Source organism: Sapajus apella, unplaced genomic scaffold (assembly GCF_009761245.1).
Source record: "Sapajus apella isolate SASKATOON/1434 unplaced genomic scaffold, GSC_monkey_1.0 scaffold14, whole genome shotgun sequence".
NCBI lineage: Eukaryota > Metazoa > Chordata > Mammalia > Primates > Cebidae > Sapajus > Sapajus apella.
The window spans coordinates 15,938,068-15,958,355 of record NW_022436954.1 but is presented as its reverse complement, the minus strand read 5'-3'; the positions used below and the strand labels follow the sequence as shown (position 1 = coordinate 15,958,355).

Sequence of the window (20,288 nt, the reverse complement as noted above, 5' to 3'; positions counted from 1 at the left end):
TCATTTCTCTAAGGATGATGACAGAAGGGTGGGGATGGGGAGAACGAAAAAATACAGAAAAAGTATTTCTGTGGGAGACTGAGAGGAGATTGGATACCTCCCCTAATGTCCCTGTGTCTTGTTTCAGAGGACCGATCAAGACTCTGTCATCAGCGTGAGTCCAGCTGTTATGATCCGCAGCTCAAGTCAGGATTCTGAAGTTAGCACCGTGGTAGGGGAACACCACACTGGCATCTTGGTGGGTGGGGTGTGGATTTCCTCTTTGGAAAAGGGGGCTGCTTTCTCTTTGGAGGCTGTTCTGAGTCTCAGGTCAGCATGGTTCTCATGGTGGAGATGTTTACCATCATAGGTGTGTGTACACGAGATTTCACCCAGAGCTTCTCATCTTATAAAGAAGGTACTTCCAGAGGCTATCTGACACACCTTTGAAATTTAATACTTTTTTTATGGTGGCAGGGAGCTCTAACAGCTTGGCATTTCTGGGGCCCATCCCTGGGGAATATCTCTTACTATGTTTTTTCCTTTCCAGGTGAGTAATAGTTCTGGAGAGACCCTTGGAGCTGACAGTGACTTGAGCAGCAATGCAGGTGATGGACCAGGTGGCGAGGGCAGTGTTCACCTGGCAAGCTCTCGGGGCACTTTGTCTGATAGTGAAATTGAGACCAACTCTGCCACAAGCACCATCTTTGTAAGCTTTGTTTACTAACAAAAGAGAGCGTTTCTTTAATGGACATGGGAAGTGGGCTAGCAAAGAATGAAAGTTAACAGACAAGGAGGTAGAGGTTAAATAAGGAAGAGAAAATCCTCATATATTTGGCTTTAAGGGAAACATTTCTTAAGGCTTTTTTCGGAGTCATTTGACTGATAATCTGGGGCTTTTAGAACCCTCTCCTGAATCAGATGAGTTAGGCTTCCTGCCAATCAGATAAGGGCTTTGAATCCTAGGTAGTATTAACCCCCAGGTTTAACACAGGCCGAGGGACAATTACAGCTCTCATTTAGTCTCAGACTGCATATTTCTATGAACTAGTCCAGTTTTATTTTGGTCGCTGTGCTATATAACACCTAAAGAAAGCATTTTATTTTAGTATATTACTAACAGTTATTTGAAGTTTTCATTCGTTAATAAACATCCATGAAGTGATATACTGAGTGCCAAATTTGGCATTAAAGAAACAGGGATGAAAAAGGCATGGTTTCTACTTAAGTTTGCAATTTACCATATTGCTTTGAGTAATTTTCTAATAGGTGAGGGGAACAATGCCTTAGGAAAAAAGAACTTCCCCAGATCACACAGTAAGCCCATGATCGGCTGGAAGGAGATAAACTCTTTTTAGTCCTTGCTTTAGATATCCAGCTTTTTTTCCTCCCCCTGAGACGTAGTCTCTCACTGTCATCCGGGCTGGAATGCAGTGGCATGATCTCGGCTCACTGCAACCTCCACCTCCCCGGTTCGGATGATTTTCTTGCCGCAGCTTCCCAAGTAGCTGGGGTTACAGGCATCTGCCACCATGCCCAGCGAACTTTCTCAATTTTTTTAGTAGAGACGGGATTTTACTAAGTTGTCCAGGATGGTTTCAAACTCCTGACCTCGTGATCTGCCTTCCTCTGCCTCCCAAAGTGCTGGGATTATGACTGTGCCCAGCCTGTTTTTTTGTTTGTTTTTTGTTTTTGACAAGATCTCGCTCTGTTGCCCAGGCTGGAGTGTAGTGGTGCAATCACTGCTCACTGCAGCCTTGACCTGTCAGGCTCAAGTGATCCTCCAACCTCAGCTGCCTGAGTAGCTGGGACTATAGGCATACACCACCATGCCTGGGTAATTTATTAGTTTTTTGTAGAGATAGTATTGTCCAGGCTGGTCTCAAACTCCTGGGTTTAAGTGAGCCTCCTGCCTTGGCCTCTCAAAGTGGCATGAGCCACTGTGCCCAGCCTCTGCTTTCTAATATATATGTGCCTCTATAGGCTCCGTTAAAACACTGATACACTTGCCACTTTGTTAGATGTTCTCTACAAGAGCTGCTAGGTCCTTATCTTTGGCCTATGGGGAGAAAGGAAGAGAAGATTTAAATGAAACCAACTATTTAACACTGGTAATCATTCCCACCCCCAGAGCCTTCTGTATGTGTGTTTTAATAGAGCCAATGACCTCCCAGAGTGAAGACTGGGAATAGGATTGGTAGGCTACTCAAGTTAATGGGCCTTAACTCTCTCTGAGTCTGAACAGACTGATTGGTTGATTGAGTGATTGATGGACTTTTCTTTTGTGCTGACAGTTTATTAGTGATTTTCAATAATGTTTTCTTTTCAAACTAGTTCAACCTTTACCCCAAAAACTAACCATGCATCATAAAACTTAAGTTGGCAACAGGTCTAGCCTGCTAACCTTTAGGTGCTTTTCAAGCCAATAAGGGTGAAATTTGTGATGGAAGGAGCCAGAGTGAAAGGAAAATTACTTCCCTTCACTTAGAAGAAAATCCTCCACCTTGAACATGTTCTGACTTTTCACTGTAAGACATCTCAGTGTTTGCTTGCACTATTCAGCCCCATAACTATGAAGATAGCAACCATCAGTTTCTTGTAAACAAGGAGCATGGAAGCAGCAGTGAGAACTGTCTACAGCAGTTTGGCTTCAAAGCTTTTGTAGAGGCCCATTATTTTAAAACTTCGGTTAGCCATTTGTATGTCTTCTTTTGAGAGCTATTCAGCTTATTTGCCCCTTTTTAAAAATAGATTATTTGTGTTTTTTTGCTGCTGAGTTTTTTCTTTCTTGTATTTTCTAGATATTAATCCTTTGTCAGATTAATAGCTTGCAGATATTTTCTCCCATTCTGCAGACTGTCTCTTCATTCAATTCATTGTGTCCTTGGTTGTGCAGAAGCTTTTTAGTTTAATATAATCCTGTTTGTCTGCTTTTGCTTTTGTTTTCTGTGCTTTTGAGGTCTCCATGAATTTTTTGCCCAGACCAATGTCCTGAAGCATTTCTGCTCTGTTTTCTTCTAGTAGTTTTATAGTTTTGGGTCTTACACTTAAGTATTTAATCGATTTTGGGTTGATTTTTTTATATGGTGAGAGCTAGGGGTCTAGTTCTATTTTTCCACATAACGTATATCAGGTTTTCCCAGCACCATTTATTGAAGAGACTGTCCCTACCCCCAGGAATATTCTTGGTACTTTTGTCAAAAAAACAATTGGCTATAAATATATGGATTTCCTTCTGGGTTCTCTATTCCGTTCTATTGGTCTGTGGGTCTGTTTTTTTATGCCAGTAGCATGCAGTTATGGTTATGATAGCTTTGTCTTATATTTTGAAGTCTAGTAGTGTGATACCTTTTTGCCCAGGATTATTTTGGCTCTCTGGGGTCTTTTGTAGTTCCATTTGAATTTTAGGATTGTTTTTGTATTTCTGTGAAGAATACCATTGGTATTTTGGTAGGGATTGCATTGAATGTAGATCATTTTTGGTAATATGGGCATTTTCACAATATTCTTCCAATCCGTGAACATGGTATATCTTTCCATTTTTTCTCTAAACTCTCTTACATCAGTGTTTTCTATTTTTCCTCATAGAGATCTTTTACCTCCTTGGTTGAATTTATTCTTAGGTCATTAATTTGTGGCTATTGTAAATGAGATTGCCTTCTTGATTTCTTTTTCTGCTATTTTATTGTTGGTATATAGATACACTACTGATTTTTATATGTTGATTTTCTAGTGGCGCTTTTACGACTTTCTTTTTTTTTTTTTTTTTTTTTTTTTTGGAGAGGGGAGAAGAACCAGGCTGGAGTAGTCCACTGGCACAATCTTCGCTCATAGCAACCTCCACCTCCCGGGTTCACAGAACCCTTCCATCTCAGCCTCCCAAGTAGCTGGGACTACAGGCATGCGCCACCATGCCCAGCTGATTTTTTTGTATTCTTTGTAGAGACGGGGGTTGCCATGTTGCCCTGGCTGGTCTCAAACTACTGGGCTCAAGCAGTCCTCCTTCCTTTGCCTCCCAAAGTGCTGGGATTAACAGGTGTGAACCACAACACCCAGCCTGCTTTTAGGGACAGTTTGACTTTTTCCTGTCCAATTTGGATGCCCTTTATTTTTTTCTCTTGCCTAATTGCACTGATTAGCACTTCTAGTTGAATAAAAGTAGTGGAAGTAGACATCCTTGTCTTGTTACAAATCTTAGAGGAAAAGCTTTCATCTTTTTCCCGTTCAGTGTGATGTTGGTTGTGGGTTTGTCATATATGACCTTGTTTTGAGGTGTGTTCCCTTTGTATCTAACTTTTTTTTTTTTTTTTTTTTTTTTTGAGACGGAGTTTCACTCATGTTACCCAGGCTGGAGTGCAATGGCGCGATCTCGGCTCACCGCAACCTCCGCCTCCTGGGTTCAGGCAATTCTCCTGCCTCAGCCTCCTGAGTAGCTGGGACTACAGGCACACGCCACCATGCCCAGCTAATTTTTTGTATTTTTAGTAGAGACGGGGTTTCACCGTGTTGACCAGGATGGTCTCGATCTCTTGACCTCGTGATCCACCCGCCTCGGCCTCCCAAAGTGCTGGGATTACAGGCTTGAGCCACCACGCCCGGCCTGTATCTAACTTTTTGAGAGCTTTTGTCATGAAGGGATGTTGACTTTTATCAAATACTTTTGTATTTGGTATTAGTTCTTCTTTAAATGTTTTTAGAATTCTGCATTGAAGCTATTGGGTCCTGGCGTTTCTTTTTTTGTTGTTTTTTGTTTTTGTTTTTGTTTTGTTTTGTTTTGTTTTTCTGAAACAGAGTCTTGCTCTGTCGCCCAGGCTGGAGAGCAGTGGCATGGCTCAGTGCAACCTCCACCTCCTGGGTTCAAGTGATTCTCCTACCTCAGCCTCCCGAGTAGCTGGGACTACAAGCGCGTGCCATCACACCCGGCTAATTTTTGTATTTTTCGTAGAGATGGAGTTTCACCATGTTACCGAGGTCTTGATCTCCTGACCTTGTGATCTGCCCACCTCAGCCTCCCAAAGTGCTGGGATTACAGGAGTGAGCCACCACACCTAGCCTTTCTTTTTTGTTTTTTGTTTTGTTTTTTTTTTTTGAGGTGGAGTCTTGCTCTGTTGCCCAGGCTGGAATGCAGTGGCATGATCTTGGCTCACTGCTACCTCCACCTCCCAGGTTCAAGTGATTCTCCTGCCTCAGCCTCCTGAGTAGCTGGGATTACAGGTGCCCGCCACCACGCCTGACTAATTTTTGCATTTTTAGTAGAGATGAGGTTTCACCATGTTGGCCAAGCTGGTCTCAAACTCCTGGCCTCAAGTGATCCGCCTACCTCAGCCTCCCAAAGTGCTGGGATTACAGGTGTAAGCCACCCTGCCCTGTGATGGGAAGCTTTTTATTACAGATTCAGTCTCATTACTTGCGATTGGTCTGTTCAGGTTTTCTGTTTCTTGGTTAAATCTTGGTAGATTGTATATGTCTAAGAATGTATCAATTTCTACTTTGTTGGCAGTTATCATAGTCTCTAAATGATTTTTTGTTTTTCTGTGATGTCAGTTTTAATGTTTCCTTTTTTTTGTTTTTGGTGTTTTCTTGGTGGGGGTCTTTCACTCTTTTTTTTTTTTGGTTAGTCTAGCTAATGGTTTGTGGATTTTGTGTATCTTTCCAAAAATGAACCTCTCATTTTGTTGATTATTTATTTATTTATTTATTTTGAGATGGAGTTTTGCTCCTCTTGTCCAGGCTGGAGTGTAGTGGCACAGTCTTGGCTCACTGCCGGCTCCACCTCGCAGGTTCAAGCAATTCTTCTGCCTCAGCTTCCCATCTAGAGTAGCTGGGATTACAGACATACGCCACCACACCCAGCTAATTTTTTTGTAGAGATGGGTTTTTACCATTTTGGCCAGGCTGGCCTCAAACTCCCGGCCTCAGGTGATCCGCCTGTCTCGGCCTCCTTTGAGTGCTGGGATTACAGGCATGAGCCACCATGCCCAGCCTTTTTTTTTTTTTTTTAGACTCAATTTTATTTCTGCTCTGATCTTTATCATTTCTTCTACTAATTTTGGGTTTGGTTTGTTCTAGCTTTCACAGTTATTTGAGATGCATTATTAAGTTCATTTGAAATCTTTCTACTTTTTTGATGTAGGCATTTATTGCTCTAAGCTTCATTCTAAATACTGCTTTTGCTGTATCCCATAGGTTTTGGTGTTTTTATTTACATTTGCGTGAAGAAATTTCAAATTTACTTCTTAATTTCTTTGTTGACCCATTGATCACTCAGGAGCATATTGTTTAATTTCCATATATTTGTATGATTTTAAAGGTTTTTTGTTATTTATTTCTAATTTTCAGACCACAGTGTTCCCTTGTGGTCTGAAAAGATACTTGATATGATTTTAGTTTTCTTTCTTTTTTTTTTTTTTTTTTAAGATGGGGTTTCACCATGTTGGTCAGGCTGGTCTTGAACTCCTGACCTCAGGTGATCCGCCTGCCTTGGCCTACAAAGTGCTTGGATTACAGGCGTGAGCCACTATGCCCGGCCAATTTCAGTTTTCTTAAATTTGTTGTTACTTTTTTTGTGGCCTGATATGCGGTCGGTCCTAGAGAATGTTCTGGATGTTGATGAAAAGAATGTGTATTCGGCAGCTGTTAGTTGAAATGTTCTGTAAATGTCTGTTAGGTCCCTTTGTCTAAAATGCAATCTAAATCTAAAATGCAGTTTAAATCCAATGTTTCTGTGTTAATTTTCTGTCTAGATGATCTGTCCAATGCTGAGAGTGGGGTGAAGTCCCCAACTATTACTGAATTGGAGTTCTCCCTTTATTTAGATCTAATAATATTTGCTTTATATAGGTATTGGCTGTCGAATGCATATATATTTGTAATTGTTAAATCCTCTTGCTGAAATGATCCCTTCATTACTATATAATTACCTTCTTTGTCTCTTTTTAGTTTTTGACATAAAGTCTGTTTTGTCTGATAAATTATAGCTACTCTTGCTTGCTTTTGGTTTCCATTTGTGTGAAATATCTTTCTTCATCCCTTCACTTTCAGTCTGTATCTGTCTTTTTTTTTTTTTTTTTTTTTTTTTTTTTTTTTTTTTTTTTTTTTTTTGAGACAGAGTTTCACTCTTGTTACCCAGGCTAGAGTGCAATGGCGCGATCTCGGCTCACCGCAACCTCCGCCTCCTGGGTTCAGGCAATTCTCCTGCCTCAGCCTCCTCAGTAGCTGGGATTACAGGCACGCACCACCATGCCCAGCTACTTTTTTGTATTTTTAGTAGAGACGGGGTTTCACCATGTTGACCAGGATGGTCTCGATCTCTTGACCTCGTGATCCACCTGCCTCGGCCTCCCAAAGTGCTGGGATTACAGGCTTGAGCCACCGCGCCCGGCTGTATCTGTCTTTACTAGTGAAATGAGTTTCTTGTAGGCAACATATAGTTAGGTCCAGTGTTTGTTGTTGTTGTAAAATTTTTAATACATTCAATTAGTCTACCTATTTAAATGAGGGAATTTAATCTATTTACATTCAAGGTTGTTATTGATATTGATAGGTATGGACTTATTCCTGTTTTGTTAATTGTTTTATGATCATTTTGTATGTTCTTTGTTTCTTTCTTGCTTTTTTATCATTAGGACTTGGTGGTTTTCTGTAGAGATAAGGTTTGATTCTTTTGTTTTTCTCCTTTGTGTTATCTGTTCTACCAGTGGGTTTAATACTTTTATGGACTGGGCATGGTGGCTTACACCTGTAATCCCAGCACTTTGGGAGCCCGAGGTGGGCAGATCATGAGGTCAAGAGATTGAGACCATTCTAGCTAATATGGTGAAATCTGTCTCTACTAAAAGTACAAAAATTACCTGGGCGTGGTGGTGTGCATCTGTAGTCCCAGCTACTTGGGAGGCTGAGGGAGGAGAATTGCTTGAACACAGGAGGTGGAGGTTGTGGTGAGCCGAGATCCTGCCATTGCACTCCAGCCTGGCAACAGAGTGAGAGTCTGTCTCAAAAATAAAAAACTTTTGTGTATTTTCATGATAGTAATTATCATCTCTTTCTTTCCAGATGTAGGACTCCCTTGAGCATTTCTTGTAGGGCCAGTCTAGGGGTGATGACTCCCTTACTCTTTTTCTTGTCAGGGAAAGATTTAATTTATCCTTCATTTCTGAAGCACAGTTTTGCTGGGTGTAGTATTCTTGGCTGAAAATCTTTTTCTTGCAGCACTCTGAATATATCATCCCATTCTCTGCTGGCCTATAAAGTTTCTGCAGAGAAATCTGTCAGTTTAATAGGGATTCCCTTAAATGTGACTTAACACTTTTCTCTTGCTGTTTTTAGAATTCTCTCTTTAACTTTTGACAGTTCGACTCTAATGTACCTTGAAGGGGACTTTTTTGGGTTGAATCTATTTGGGGACTTTTGAGCTTCCTAGATCTGGTTGTTTATATCTCTCCCCAGACTTGGGAAGTTTTCAGCTATTATTTCATTAAATAGGTTTTCTATGACTTTCCCCTTTTCCCTTTGAAAATCCAATAATATGAACATTTGTTTACTTAATGGTATCCCCTAAGTGTTGTAGACTTTCTTCACTCTTTTTGATCTTATTTATTTTTTTCCCCCTGAGTAATTTCAAATGACTTATCTTTAAATGTAGAGTCATTCTTCTGCTTGATCAGGTCTACTGTTGTAGTTCTCTATTATATTTCTTAAATTTCATTGAATTATTCAACTGCAAGATTTCTGTTAGGTTCTTTTTTATGATTTTTATCTTTTTGTTGAGTTTCTAATTCATATCATGAATTGTTTTTCTGATTTTATTGAATCATTGGTCTGTATTTTCTTGTATTTCATTGCATTTCCTTAAGATTATTATTTTGAATTTATTTTCTGGCAGTTAATTGATTTCCTTTTCATTGGGATCTGTTACCAAAGAGTTATTATGTTCCTTTGGTGGAATCATATGTCCTTTTTTTTTTTTTTTTTTCATGTTTCTTATGACTCTGTGTTGATATCCATGCATCTGGCAGAACAGTCACTTCCAAACTTTCTGGAGTGGCTTTCATAGAGAAAGACTTTCACGTGCAGTTGGGTTTTAGTGTGCCAGTTGGGAAGTGTGTGGTGACTCCGTTTTTGGGTAGATGCAGTGGTGTATTTTCTGTGTAGCTTCTTCAGCTGCATTTAACATGAGCAATAACTGCAGGTGCCTCAGAGTCCTAGGCTACAGAAGTGTGGCATTGGCAGTGGTGGTATATGTTCTTCATATCCTTGGCATCAAGGACTTTGAGTTATCCTATTCTAATTTTCCTCACAACGGAGTGAATTAGCCAAGAGAATCCCTCTTGGTATCAGGATGTGGCCTACAAGCAGCTGCAGAGGCACTGGGTTCCAGTGCCTCTGGAACCCAGATGCTTGGTGTGGCTATAGGGTCAGGGTTCTAGGCTTAGGGTCTCACAAATCTATTGTGGCACCTGGGTATTGGGTGCAGGTTTGCTCTCTGTGGCAAGGTTGGATGTAGGTTGCCCACAGAGCGAGGATCTGAGGCACCTGCCAGCAGCTCAGGCCCAGGGGACTGGCTCATAACTGGGATTCTAACACTGGGGAATAGGCCATAGCACTGGCTTCACTCTGGGAAGGAAGGAGTGCTCCAGAGGTTTGGGCCTAGGGAGCAGGGTACAGCTGCAATTCAGGGATCTGAGCCAGTAGGCCTCAGTGGCAGCTCAGGTTCCAGGGGATGAGGCACCAGGTAGTAGTGACTCTAGGATGGTAGGGCTTGGCTATATCCCAGACTTTGTGAGGCCAGGTGCAATGGCAGCAAATACCCCAGCATGGCAGAGCACAGCTGTCATTTGGGCCCTAAGTGTCAGGGAGCAGCACAACAATGACTCCACACCCCAGGAAGAGGGTTTCTTAGCAGCTCAGACTCTCAGGACAAGGCCAGTTCCAGGGAAGCAGGGTACTAAGTTGTTAGGCCAGGGCAAGGTATCTCGGCTCAACCACTGCTCTGTTTCCCTAGGACATGGGGTACTGTGTCAACTCAGCCCTGGAATACACAGCTGCTCAGCATGGCCAGCCACCAATTCCCCTGGAGACAATGTGCTGCTTTAGCACAGGCGTAGCGTGGGCATAACTGTTCTGGCACAGTATCCCTGGAATGCAGGGTGGGGCTTCAGGTTAGGTGCTAGGATGCATGACTGCCCTGGGTCACCACTTCCTGGAATACAGAGTGCCTCTTCACCTGAGGCACCAGGGAGGCCTGACTGCTCTCAGCAATCTACTGTTTTCCCAGTAGATAGGGTACTGCTTCAGCTCCAGCCCAAGGGGACAGGGGAGGGGTAGGTGGAGTGGCCCTGCCTCCACTTGGCTTCTTGGGGAATGGTGTAATAGGTGCTCACAGCTTGGCTTAGATTGTCAGGACATCATGTTGGAGTGGTTTGGTGGTGGCTTAGCCTCAGGAATGAAGGTATCTGTGGCCATCTGCCCCCAGAACAAAACACTCCCACCGTAGTTCCAATTCCAAGATGGCATTACATAGTAGCTACACAGGCCACAGGGGCTGGCATACAGTATTTGCTCCTCCTCTGGAGGCAGCATAGCTGTATGGACTTCACGCAGCTCCTTCAGCTGGGCTTAGTGCCTAGAGGACTGCAGGCAAGCTAGTGGTGAAGTCTGTAGGTGTCCAAGGTATTGGTGGAAGTTTCTAGAATTGTCTTGCTTGCTTCCTTGCTGTAGGAAGTTCCTCCTTATTCCCAGCTGATTCTGGATGGGGGAAGGGGGATGGAGGCCTGATGTTGGCTTCTGTTCTCTATGTGGCCATCCTGAGTTTCTGTGCTCATCAGCATTCCTGTCTCCCTTTCCGATGCACCCCTGCACTCTCCCTCAGTTATATTTGTTAAAGTATTGCTGTTTATTCATTGTTCTGGCTCTCTTTGTGACAGGGATGAGTTCTAGGGGTACTTGGCCATATTGCTGACATTACTCCCCTAGGCTGTTTTATTTTTTTTTTGTTGCTTTTTAAAAATATATATTTATGGCCGGGCGCAGTGGCTCACGCCTGTAATCCCAGCACTTTGGGAGCCCAAGGTGGGTGGATCACAAGGTCAAGAGATCGAGCCCATCCTGGTCAACATGGTGAAACCCTGTCTCTACTAAAAATACAAAAAATTAGCTGGGCATGGTGGTGCATGCCTGTAATCCCAGCTACTCGGGAGGCTGAGGCAGGAGAATTGCCTGAACCCAGGAGGCAGAGGTTGTGGTGAGCCGAGATCGCGCCATTGCACTCCAGCCTGGGTAACAAGAGCGAAACTCCTCTCAAAAAAAAAAAAAAAAAAAGTATTTATTAATTAACTTATGAGACAAGGTCTTGCTCTGATACCTAGGCTGCAGTGCAGTGGTGCGATCATGGCTTACTACAGCCTCAAACTTCTGGGCTCAAGAAATCCTTCCGCCTCAGCCTCCCACGTAGCTGGGACTACAGGCTTGCACCATCCCTCCTGGCTAAGTTTTTTATTTTTTTTATAGAAACAGGGTCTTGCTATGTTGCCCAGGCTGGTCTTGAACTTCTGGGCTTAAGTGATCCTCCTGCTTCAGCCTCCCAAAGTGCTGGGACTACAGACGTGAGCTGTTGCGCCCAGCCCTTTTTAATAAGAGTATTTAAAATTATTCCAGCGTGTTTCCATTCCAAATGGTAATATAGATAGGACAGAGTATCGGTCTTGCAGGAAGCCATTCAGCTGTGTGCTACCTTTTCTGGCATCTTCCTGAAACAAATTCATACCTGTCCTATGCTGGTGGGCAAGGGCTCTTTATACAGAGCTGCTGGGTGTAGTTACCTGAACTTCTTTGCTAAAACAAGGCTGTTTTAATAAGAAACAAATTATGTCAAGTCACATGGTTCATTAGCAAAATATTGGGCTGTGAACCAGGAGACTGATATGTAGTAACACTGATTAGACCTTACCCAATAACCTCTCATCAGTTTGCTTCTCTACTTATTCTATTTTATGTATTGTAAAATGGCATGATATTCTTACCCAGTAACCTTTGATCAGTTGCTTATCTACTTATTCTATTTTATATGTTGTAAAATGGCACGATATTACCTACTTCTTGCCTAGTTGAAAATCTTTTAATGAATAGAAAATCTACTCAGAAGTGGCAGATGAAGTTAGTGACATTTTCTTAGGAGCAGAAACAGATGACAGGAAAGAAAAAATGACTCAATTACTAGCCATGTGCTAAGCACTGTTAAGTGCCTTATATGTATCTTCAAATGTAATCCTTGTAAAATAGTCCTATGAGGTAGGTATTATAACCTTCCTTTGACAGATAAGGAAAATGAAGCTCAGAGAAGCTAATTTTTGTACCTAAGGTCACACAGCTAATAAGAGGCAGGGATCTGAACCTTGGTCAGTCTGACAGCAAACCCTGGGTTTTTTCTGCTGTGCTATGTTGCCACACAGAGATTTAGTCTGATTGTTGTCATTGTTGCTTTAAAGAGAAAATAATCTTACAGAGACTAAGAAGTAAAGATAAGGCAAAAATGAAAACTTGATTTTATAGTTTAGGAGGCAGTAACAGAAAGCAGCATAAGTGGACTTGCAGAAGCAGGGGTACTGGAGTTGATGTTGCTGATGGATAGTGACTGGTGTGAGAGCCTCTTAGTGAAATGCTTGATTTCCTATGCCCCTATTCATTGGTACCTCTGGCCACTGACCTACCACCTCTTCTCTCTAGGGTAAAGCCCACAGCTTGAAGCCAAGTGTAAAGGAGAAGCTGGCAGGCAGTCCAATTCGTGCTTCTGAAGATGTGAGCCAGCGAGTCTACCTCTATGAAGGACTCCTAGGTGAGAAACGTACTGGGAAGGCCCCTTGCACTGGAGAAAGCTGGCTCAGCCAGGGGAGAGGGTCACACTGAACAAGTAGCTGCTTGGCTTTCTACTGATCTCAATGCTGACATTAGATAGCATTTTTACCTCTGAAGCAAGTGACTTACTGGGTCTAGAACAAGCAGTAGGTGAAAACTGGACAAGATTGGGTTTCGGTATTAATCAACAACCTCTGCCTTTCTGTCTTCCTTTCTTTCCTTTCTTGCTACCATGGTCCTTCCTGCCCTCAATTGGCAGGAAGGGACAAAGGATCCATGTGGGACCAGTTAGAGGATGCAGCTATGGAGACCTTTTCTATAAGTAACCACATTTATTTGTGTGCTGTGTTCATCCCTCCTCCTTGGGAGGGACTGGGCCTTACTTGGAGGCATCTGGGGCTGGTGGCAGGCATGTTAGATCTGGGGTAGAGAGGTTGTATGTCCTTTGCCCTGAAATTTGTAATTATTCCCTTTTATCTGGATTTTACTCTTTATTTTTGGTTGGTAGCTGTATTCTTAAATGTTAAATAAGCCCCCTAAAAAACCTTTATTCTACACAGGCAAAGAGCGTTCTACTTTATGGGACCAAATGCAATTCTGGGAAGATGCTTTCTTAGATGCTGTGATGTTGGAAAGAGAAGGGATGGGTATGGACCAGGGTCCCCAGGAAATGATTGACAGGTATGGGGCTTAGGAAACCATTGGGAATATGCAAATTCAGCCTTCTCTCAGTTAGCTCTGTGGTCTCCCACTTGAGGGCCGACTTGTGCTTGGTCTTCTGCTTAGGTACCTGTCCCTGGGAGAACATGACCGGAAGCGCCTGGAAGATGATGAAGATCGCCTGCTGGCTACACTTTTGCACAACCTCATCTCCTACATGCTGCTGATGAAGGTAATGTCAGTTTTGCTGTGTCCAGCCCCACTGATGCTAGAAGGGCAGAGCTTGTTCCTGTCACCTGAATTTCAGGGCAACTGGGAAGCTATCAAGGTATCTTACTTAGGGCTGTCTTCTTGATTGAAAGTCTGAGGCCTCTGCCAGCTTACAAAGTTCCGTTTATTTAAAGCTGCCAGCCTCTTTTACTAAGGAGTATTGTAGAAAGAACTGACGATTCTTTTTCTTTTTTTGACTGAGTCTTGCTCTGTTGCCCAGGCTTGCGTGCAGTGGCGTAATCTCAGTTGACTGCAACCTCTGCCTCCCCAATTCAAGTGATTCTTGTGCCTCAGCCTCCCAGGTAGCTGGGATTACAGGTGCACACCACCACACCCAGCTAATTTTTGTATTTTTAGTAGAGACAGGCTTTCACCCTGTTAGCCAGGCTGGTCTCGAACTCCTGACCTCAAGTGGTCTACCCACCTCTGCCTCCCAAAGTGCTGGGATTACAGGCATGAGCCACTGCACCCGGCCAAGAACTGATGATTCCATATTATTTATTTATCTGTTTTTATTTTCATTTTTTTGAGACAGAGTCTCACTCTGTTTCCCAGACTGGAGTGCAGTGGTGCGATCTTGGCTTACCACATTCTCTGCCTCCTGGGTTCAAGCAATTCTCCTGCCTCAGCCTCCTGAGTAGTAGCTGGGATTACAGGTGTCTACCACCATGCCTGGCTAATTTTTCTATTTTTAGTAGATATGGAGTTTCACCCGGTTGGCCAGGTGTCGAATTCCTGACCTCAAGTGATCCGCCTGCCTCAGCCTCCCAAAGTGCTGGGATTACAGGCATGAGCCACCATGCCCAGCCATTATTTGTTTATTTTGAAATTTAGATGGTCTCCTTTTACTAAGTAGTTTTAGTATGCCAGTAGAGCTTCCCATAAAATACCATGAATTAATTTTTTTTTAACAGTAGTAGATTATAAAACCTTAGAAAGGATGCTCAAGGCTGGGCACAGTGGCTCATACCTATAATCCCAGCACTTTGGGAGGCCAAGGCAGTGGAGCACCTGAGATCAGGAGTTCGAGACCAGCCTGACCAATATGGTGAAACCCTGTCTCTACTAAAAATACAAAAGTTAGCTGGGTGTGGTGGCTCATGCCTGTAATCCCAGCTACTTGGGAGGCTGAGGCAGAAGAATCGCTTGAACTCAGGAGATGGAGGTTGCAGTGAGCCGAGGTCATGCCATTACACTCCAGCCTAGGCAACAAAAGCAAAAATCCATCTCAAAAAAAAAGGAACGATGCTCAGATTTTGTTTTTCAGCACTGCCCTATATCTTATAGAATTTTCTATAGTTAAAAAAAGAGCCACCCATTAACAAAGTAATAGTAGATTCTAACTTAATTTGGTTGTACTTGGTTTTTATAGCTGTGGAAGAAGTATGTTACCAAGTAGAAGAGTTTTGCTCTGAAAGGGAAACATAAGTCAAGTTGATGGGTAGAAGATAACTGTTTGGAGAAGGAGCCACTGGGTTTCTCCTCCTTCTGTTCTCCCCAACCTCCTTAAGTGTGAAGGGATCAGTTGATCAAATGTAGGGAATGAATGCCCCCAGCCCATCTTGGTCTGCCTCATTTCTTGGTGTAAGTTTCACTGTACTCTGTAGAATTTGGAGGGTGCCAGTTGACTGGCTGGGAAATGATACTGATCCCTAACCTTCAGAGGTGTCTTGGCTACAACCAGTGTGGTGTTGCCACTCTTAAGTCATTGTTTCTGAATTATCCTGTGAAGAGCCTTGGGGGGTTTTAGAGCCCCTGTAGGGATGAATGTTGTGGTATCAAGTGGGGATAGGGAGAAAGTGTCCCCTGGAACCAGGACTGCTCTAAGAGCCACTTTTCTGCAGAAGCTAACTAGAGACAGAGCCAGGGCTTTTCCTCCCCTCATTGTGGCAGAATACACAGTTGAAAGTTTTCGCCCATGTTTAGTGATATGGCCTTTCAGAATTCCACATCTCTCAGATAGTAGGAAACCTACTTGTACATTCTCTCCTTTCTACCTCAGTTGAGAGGAGAGCAGATCCCTTGTTAAGATTCCTGTTCTGGCTTTTCAGGTAAATAAGAATGACATCCGCAAGAAGGTGAGGCGGCTAATGGGAAAGTCGCACATTGGGCTTGTGTACAGCCAGCAAATCAATGAGGTGCTTGATCAGCTGGCAAACCTGGTAAGCGCATCTGGCCACCCCGTAGGCTTCCTTCCCCATGGGTCATTTCTTGGTTTGTGTCACTTGCAGTCCAGTTCACCCCTGGTTTGGAAAATGGAGCAGTGTCTTTGATTCTAAATGAGGCTTTAGTCCCTGTATTCTCTGATGGGAGTCTCTGTATAAAACCATTATAATGCATCAGTTTTGATGTGTGTTCTGTGGACTGCTGAGGATTCAGAGGGTGAAAATGATTTCAAACAAAATAACATTCTAAAAATGTTATTTGCTGTTTTCACCGGGTTACATTTGCACTGACGGTACCAAAACAGTGGTGGGTAAAACTGCTGGCACTTTAACCCAAGTGAAGACAGTGGCCCCAAAGTATGCCAGTAGCTGTTGCACCCCTTGCCCCCATACACTCTCAGTTTTTTTTTCTCGTGCCTCAGCCTCATGAGTAGCTGGGATTACAGGTGCAAGCCACCACACCCAGCTAATTTGTGTCTGTGTGTGTGTGTGTGTGTGTGTGTATGTAATTTTTTTTTTTTTGGAGGCAGAGTTTTGTTCTCTTGTTGCCCAGGCTAGAGTGCAGTGGCATGATTTTGGCTCACTGCAACCTCTGCCTCCCAGGTTCAAGCAATTCTCCTGCTTCAGTCTCCTGAATAACTGGGATTACAAGCATACACCACCATGCCCGGTTAATTTTTGTATTTCTAGTAGAGACAGGGATTTGCCATGTTGGCCAGCCTGGTCTCAAACTCCTGATCTCAAGTGATCCACCTGCCTCAGCCTCCCAAAGTTCTGGGATTACAGATGTGAGCCACCACACCTGGCTTGCACTCTCAGTTTTTTAAAAATGCCAGTTGTGCTTATAAATGTCCTTGAAGACGCAGTGAAGACTATTACTTTTATTAATTCTTGATCATTGGCCGGGCGTGGCGGCTCATGCTTGTGATCCCAGCAGTTTGGGAGGCTGAGGCGGGCAGATCACAAGGTCAAGAGATCGAGACCATCCTGGCCAACATGGTGAAACCCCGTCTCTACTAATAATACAAAAATTAGCTGGGCATTGTGGCGTGTATCTGTAGTCCCAGCTACTTGGGAGGGTGAGGCAGGAGACTTGCTTGAACCCGGGAGGTGGAGATTGCAGTGAGCCGAGATCACGCCACTACAGTCCAGACTGGCGACAGAGCGAGTCTGTCTACAAAAAAAAAAAATCTCGATCATTGATTATAAATGTTTTTAATATTCTCTATGACAAAATGGGAAGTACACATAAAGCGTCTCTGTTGCAAACCCAGTATGATGGTTTTTTTTTTTGAAGAAAACGATTTGCGACCTTGAGCTGCAAGGTGAATTTGGTCGCGTTGTTCATGGAACATCATTTTTACTTGACAACTAGCAAACCGTGGTTATTCAGAGTTGGATATTTGGCAGACATTTTCCTTAAATTAATGAAGTGAACCTGTTATTTCAAGAAAAACAACTGACAGTATTTGTTGCCAATGATAAGATTCAGCTTTTAAGTGAAAATGAGAATTTTGGCAGAGTTTTGAACTTGAAGCTTCCCAATATTTAAAGACTTTTCTAATGAGATTGATGGTGATATTAATGAATGTGATTTTAAAATATTTAATATTACAAAATATGTCAACATTTGGAAGAGCTGCCTAACTCAGTGAAGCAATGTTTTCTTTTTTTTTTTTTTTTTTTTTTTGAGATGGAGTCTCACACTGTCACGGGACTGGAACGCAGTGGTGCAATCTTGGCTCACAGTAACCTCTGCCTTTTGAGTTCAAGCAATTCTCCTGCCTCAGCCTCCCAAGTAGCTGGGATTACAGGCACACGCCAACATACCCAGCTAAGCTTTTGTATTTTTAGTAGAGCTGTGACCTTGATTTGCAAGGTGAACTTGATCGCTTTGTTCATGCATGTTGGCCAGGCTGATCTTGGAATGCCTGATCTCAGGCAATCCACCCACCTCAGCCTCCCAAAGTGCTGGAATTACAGGCTTGAGCCACTGCACCTGGCCTTATTTTTAATTTTTAAATAAAAATTTTTTTCAGCCTGGGCAACATAGGGAGACCCCATTTCTAATAAAAATAAAACAATTAGCCGGACGTGGTGGCATGCACCTGTAGTTCCAGCTACTTGGGAGGCTGAGGTGGGAGGATCACTTGAGCTCACTGTTGAAGCTGCAGTGAGCCATGATAGCCCCACTGCACTCCAGCCTGGGTGACAGAGGGAGACCCTGTTTCAAAAAAACAAAAGTATGGAGAAGAGGGTCTCACTTTGTTGCCCAGGCTGGTCTCCAACTCCTGCCTGGGCTCAAACAATACTCCCAACTTGGGCTTCCAAAGTGCTGGGATTACAGGAATGAACCACAATGTCCGACCTAAATGGATTTTAATGTAACAGTGTAAAATGTTCATTGATGTGCTTTCAGATTCCACACTGAACTAACTTTAAAAAGCTGCTATCAGCCGGGCGTGGTGGCTCACACCTGTAATCCCAACACTTTGGGAGGCTGAGGTGGGCGGAACACTAGAGGTCAGGAGTTCAAGACCAGCATGACCAATATGGCGAAACCCCATCTTAAAATAAATAAATAAATAAAGCTGCTATCACTGAGTGTGGCGGTTTATGCCTGTAATCCCAAGTACTTGCGCTGAGGCAGGAATGTCACTTAAGCCCAGGAGTTCAAAGCTGTAGTAAGCTATGGTTGTGCCACTGCACTCCAGCCTGGGTGAAAGAGCAGGACCTTGGCCCTAAAAAAAGAAGAGGCTGCTCCTTCTCAAGTTCTGGTATAGTGTTAAAGAAGAATACGCCTATTTACCTGAAAAGGTTATGAAAATCCTCTTCCATTTTCCAAATATGTATCTGGGAGATCAAGTTTTCTTCATATACCTCAAGCAAAGCAACATATTGCAACAGCCTGAATGCAGAAGCAGATAGGAGAACGCAACTATTTGCTGTTAAGCCAAACATTAAAGAGATTTGCAAAAATGTGAAACAGTGCCATTTTTTTCTCTTTTTCTTTTTTTGGAAAATATAGTTATTTTACAAAAAATTGTTATTTGTATTACTATGTAATGGGCTATTAATGAATCATTAATTGTTTGTGTAATTACTCATTTGAGAAATTTCCATTTAAATTTCTAGTATGTAAATACCTATAAATAGAACTCACATAAACAAAAGCTCTTTGGAATCTTTAATAATATTTAAGAGATACAGGGCTTCTGAGACCAAAGCATCTGAAACCACTTCCCTGGTGACTGGTGGCCAGCAGATGAGACTGTGCTGAGGAAGCTGATAGGAATTTGATTGCTGGATGGGGAATTGTTGGCCCAGAGCTCTGGGAGGGATGGATAGTTGTCCCTAAAAAATCTCTCTTTCATCAGAATGGACGCGATCTCTCTATCTGGTCCAGTGGCAGCCGGCACATGAAGAAGCAGACATTTGTGGTACATGCAGGGACAGATACAAATGGAGATATCTTTTTCATGGAGGTAGGTGCGGGTTCATGCTGGGGGCCCAGAGGTCTATTTGAGAGTCACAGGGAATTCCTAGAACCGATGCTAGAATATTTTCCTCATTTCTCTCATTCATCTTCATGATCCATTTATTATTAAATTATCATATTTTTGTTTTGTTTTGTTCTTTTGGGTTTTTTTGATACAGTCTTGTTCTGTCACCCAGGCTGGAGTGCAGTGGCTCAGTCTCAGCTCACTGCAACCTCTGCCTTCCGGGTTCAAGCAGTTCTCCTGCCAATTAGCTGGGATTACAGGCACCAGCCACCATGCCTAGCTGATTTTTGTATTTTTAGTAAAGATGGGATTTGACCATGTTGGCCAGGCTGGTTTCAAACTCCTGACCTCAAGTGATTCACCCATCTTGGCTTCCCAAAGTGCTGGGATTAGAACCATGAACCACCGTGCCTGGCCAGATTATGAGATTAGATGATACCCATTTCTCTTCTTTTTCTTTTTCTTTTTTTTTAAGACGGAGTCTCGCTTTGTCACCCGGGCTGGAGTGCAGTGGCATGACCTTAGTTTACTGCAACCTCTACCTCCTGGGTTCAAGCGATTCTCCTGCCTCAGCTTCCTGAGTAGCTGGGATTATAGGTGTGCGCCACCATGCCTGACCAACTTTTTGTATTTTAGTAGAGACAGGGTTTCACCATGTTGGACACATAAAGATATCTATGTATAGATGATATAGTCACATTGTTCATAAGTCAGAATAACACAAAATAGTACACATTGGGAAGTCTTGCACTCATAACTGTCCCCTTCCACTTAGTTCCCCACTTGCCTCACCCCTTCATCCTATAGCCAACCACTTTTATTGGCTTCCTTTGTAAATTCCAGTGGGTTTTTTTTTTTTTTT

The 20,288-nt window shown here is 43.0% G+C and overlaps 1 protein-coding gene across 50 annotated transcripts in view; it reads left to right on the top strand.

The window, feature by feature from the left end:
- Positions 1-20,288, top strand: part of MADD (MAP kinase activating death domain) — a 59,433-nt gene that overhangs the window by 25,852 nt on the left and 13,293 nt on the right. For 20 of the 50 annotated variants that reach the window (XM_032282184.1, XM_032282181.1, XM_032282171.1 and 17 more), the window contains 8 exons: positions 128-199; positions 530-688; positions 12,700-12,808; positions 13,088-13,150; positions 13,389-13,509; positions 13,615-13,720; positions 15,810-15,920; positions 19,301-19,408. In XM_032282184.1, coding sequence (XP_032138075.1) covers positions 128-199; positions 530-688; positions 12,700-12,808; positions 13,088-13,150; positions 13,389-13,509; positions 13,615-13,720; positions 15,810-15,920; positions 19,301-19,408 — 849 coding nt within the window. Of the gene's footprint in view, positions 1-127; positions 212-529; positions 689-12,699; positions 12,809-13,087; positions 13,151-13,388; positions 13,510-13,614; positions 13,721-15,809; positions 15,921-19,300; positions 19,409-20,288 lie in introns of all 50 variants that reach the window. The other 30 variants (XM_032282178.1, XM_032282167.1, XM_032282165.1 and 27 more) reach the window with 5 other exon arrangements.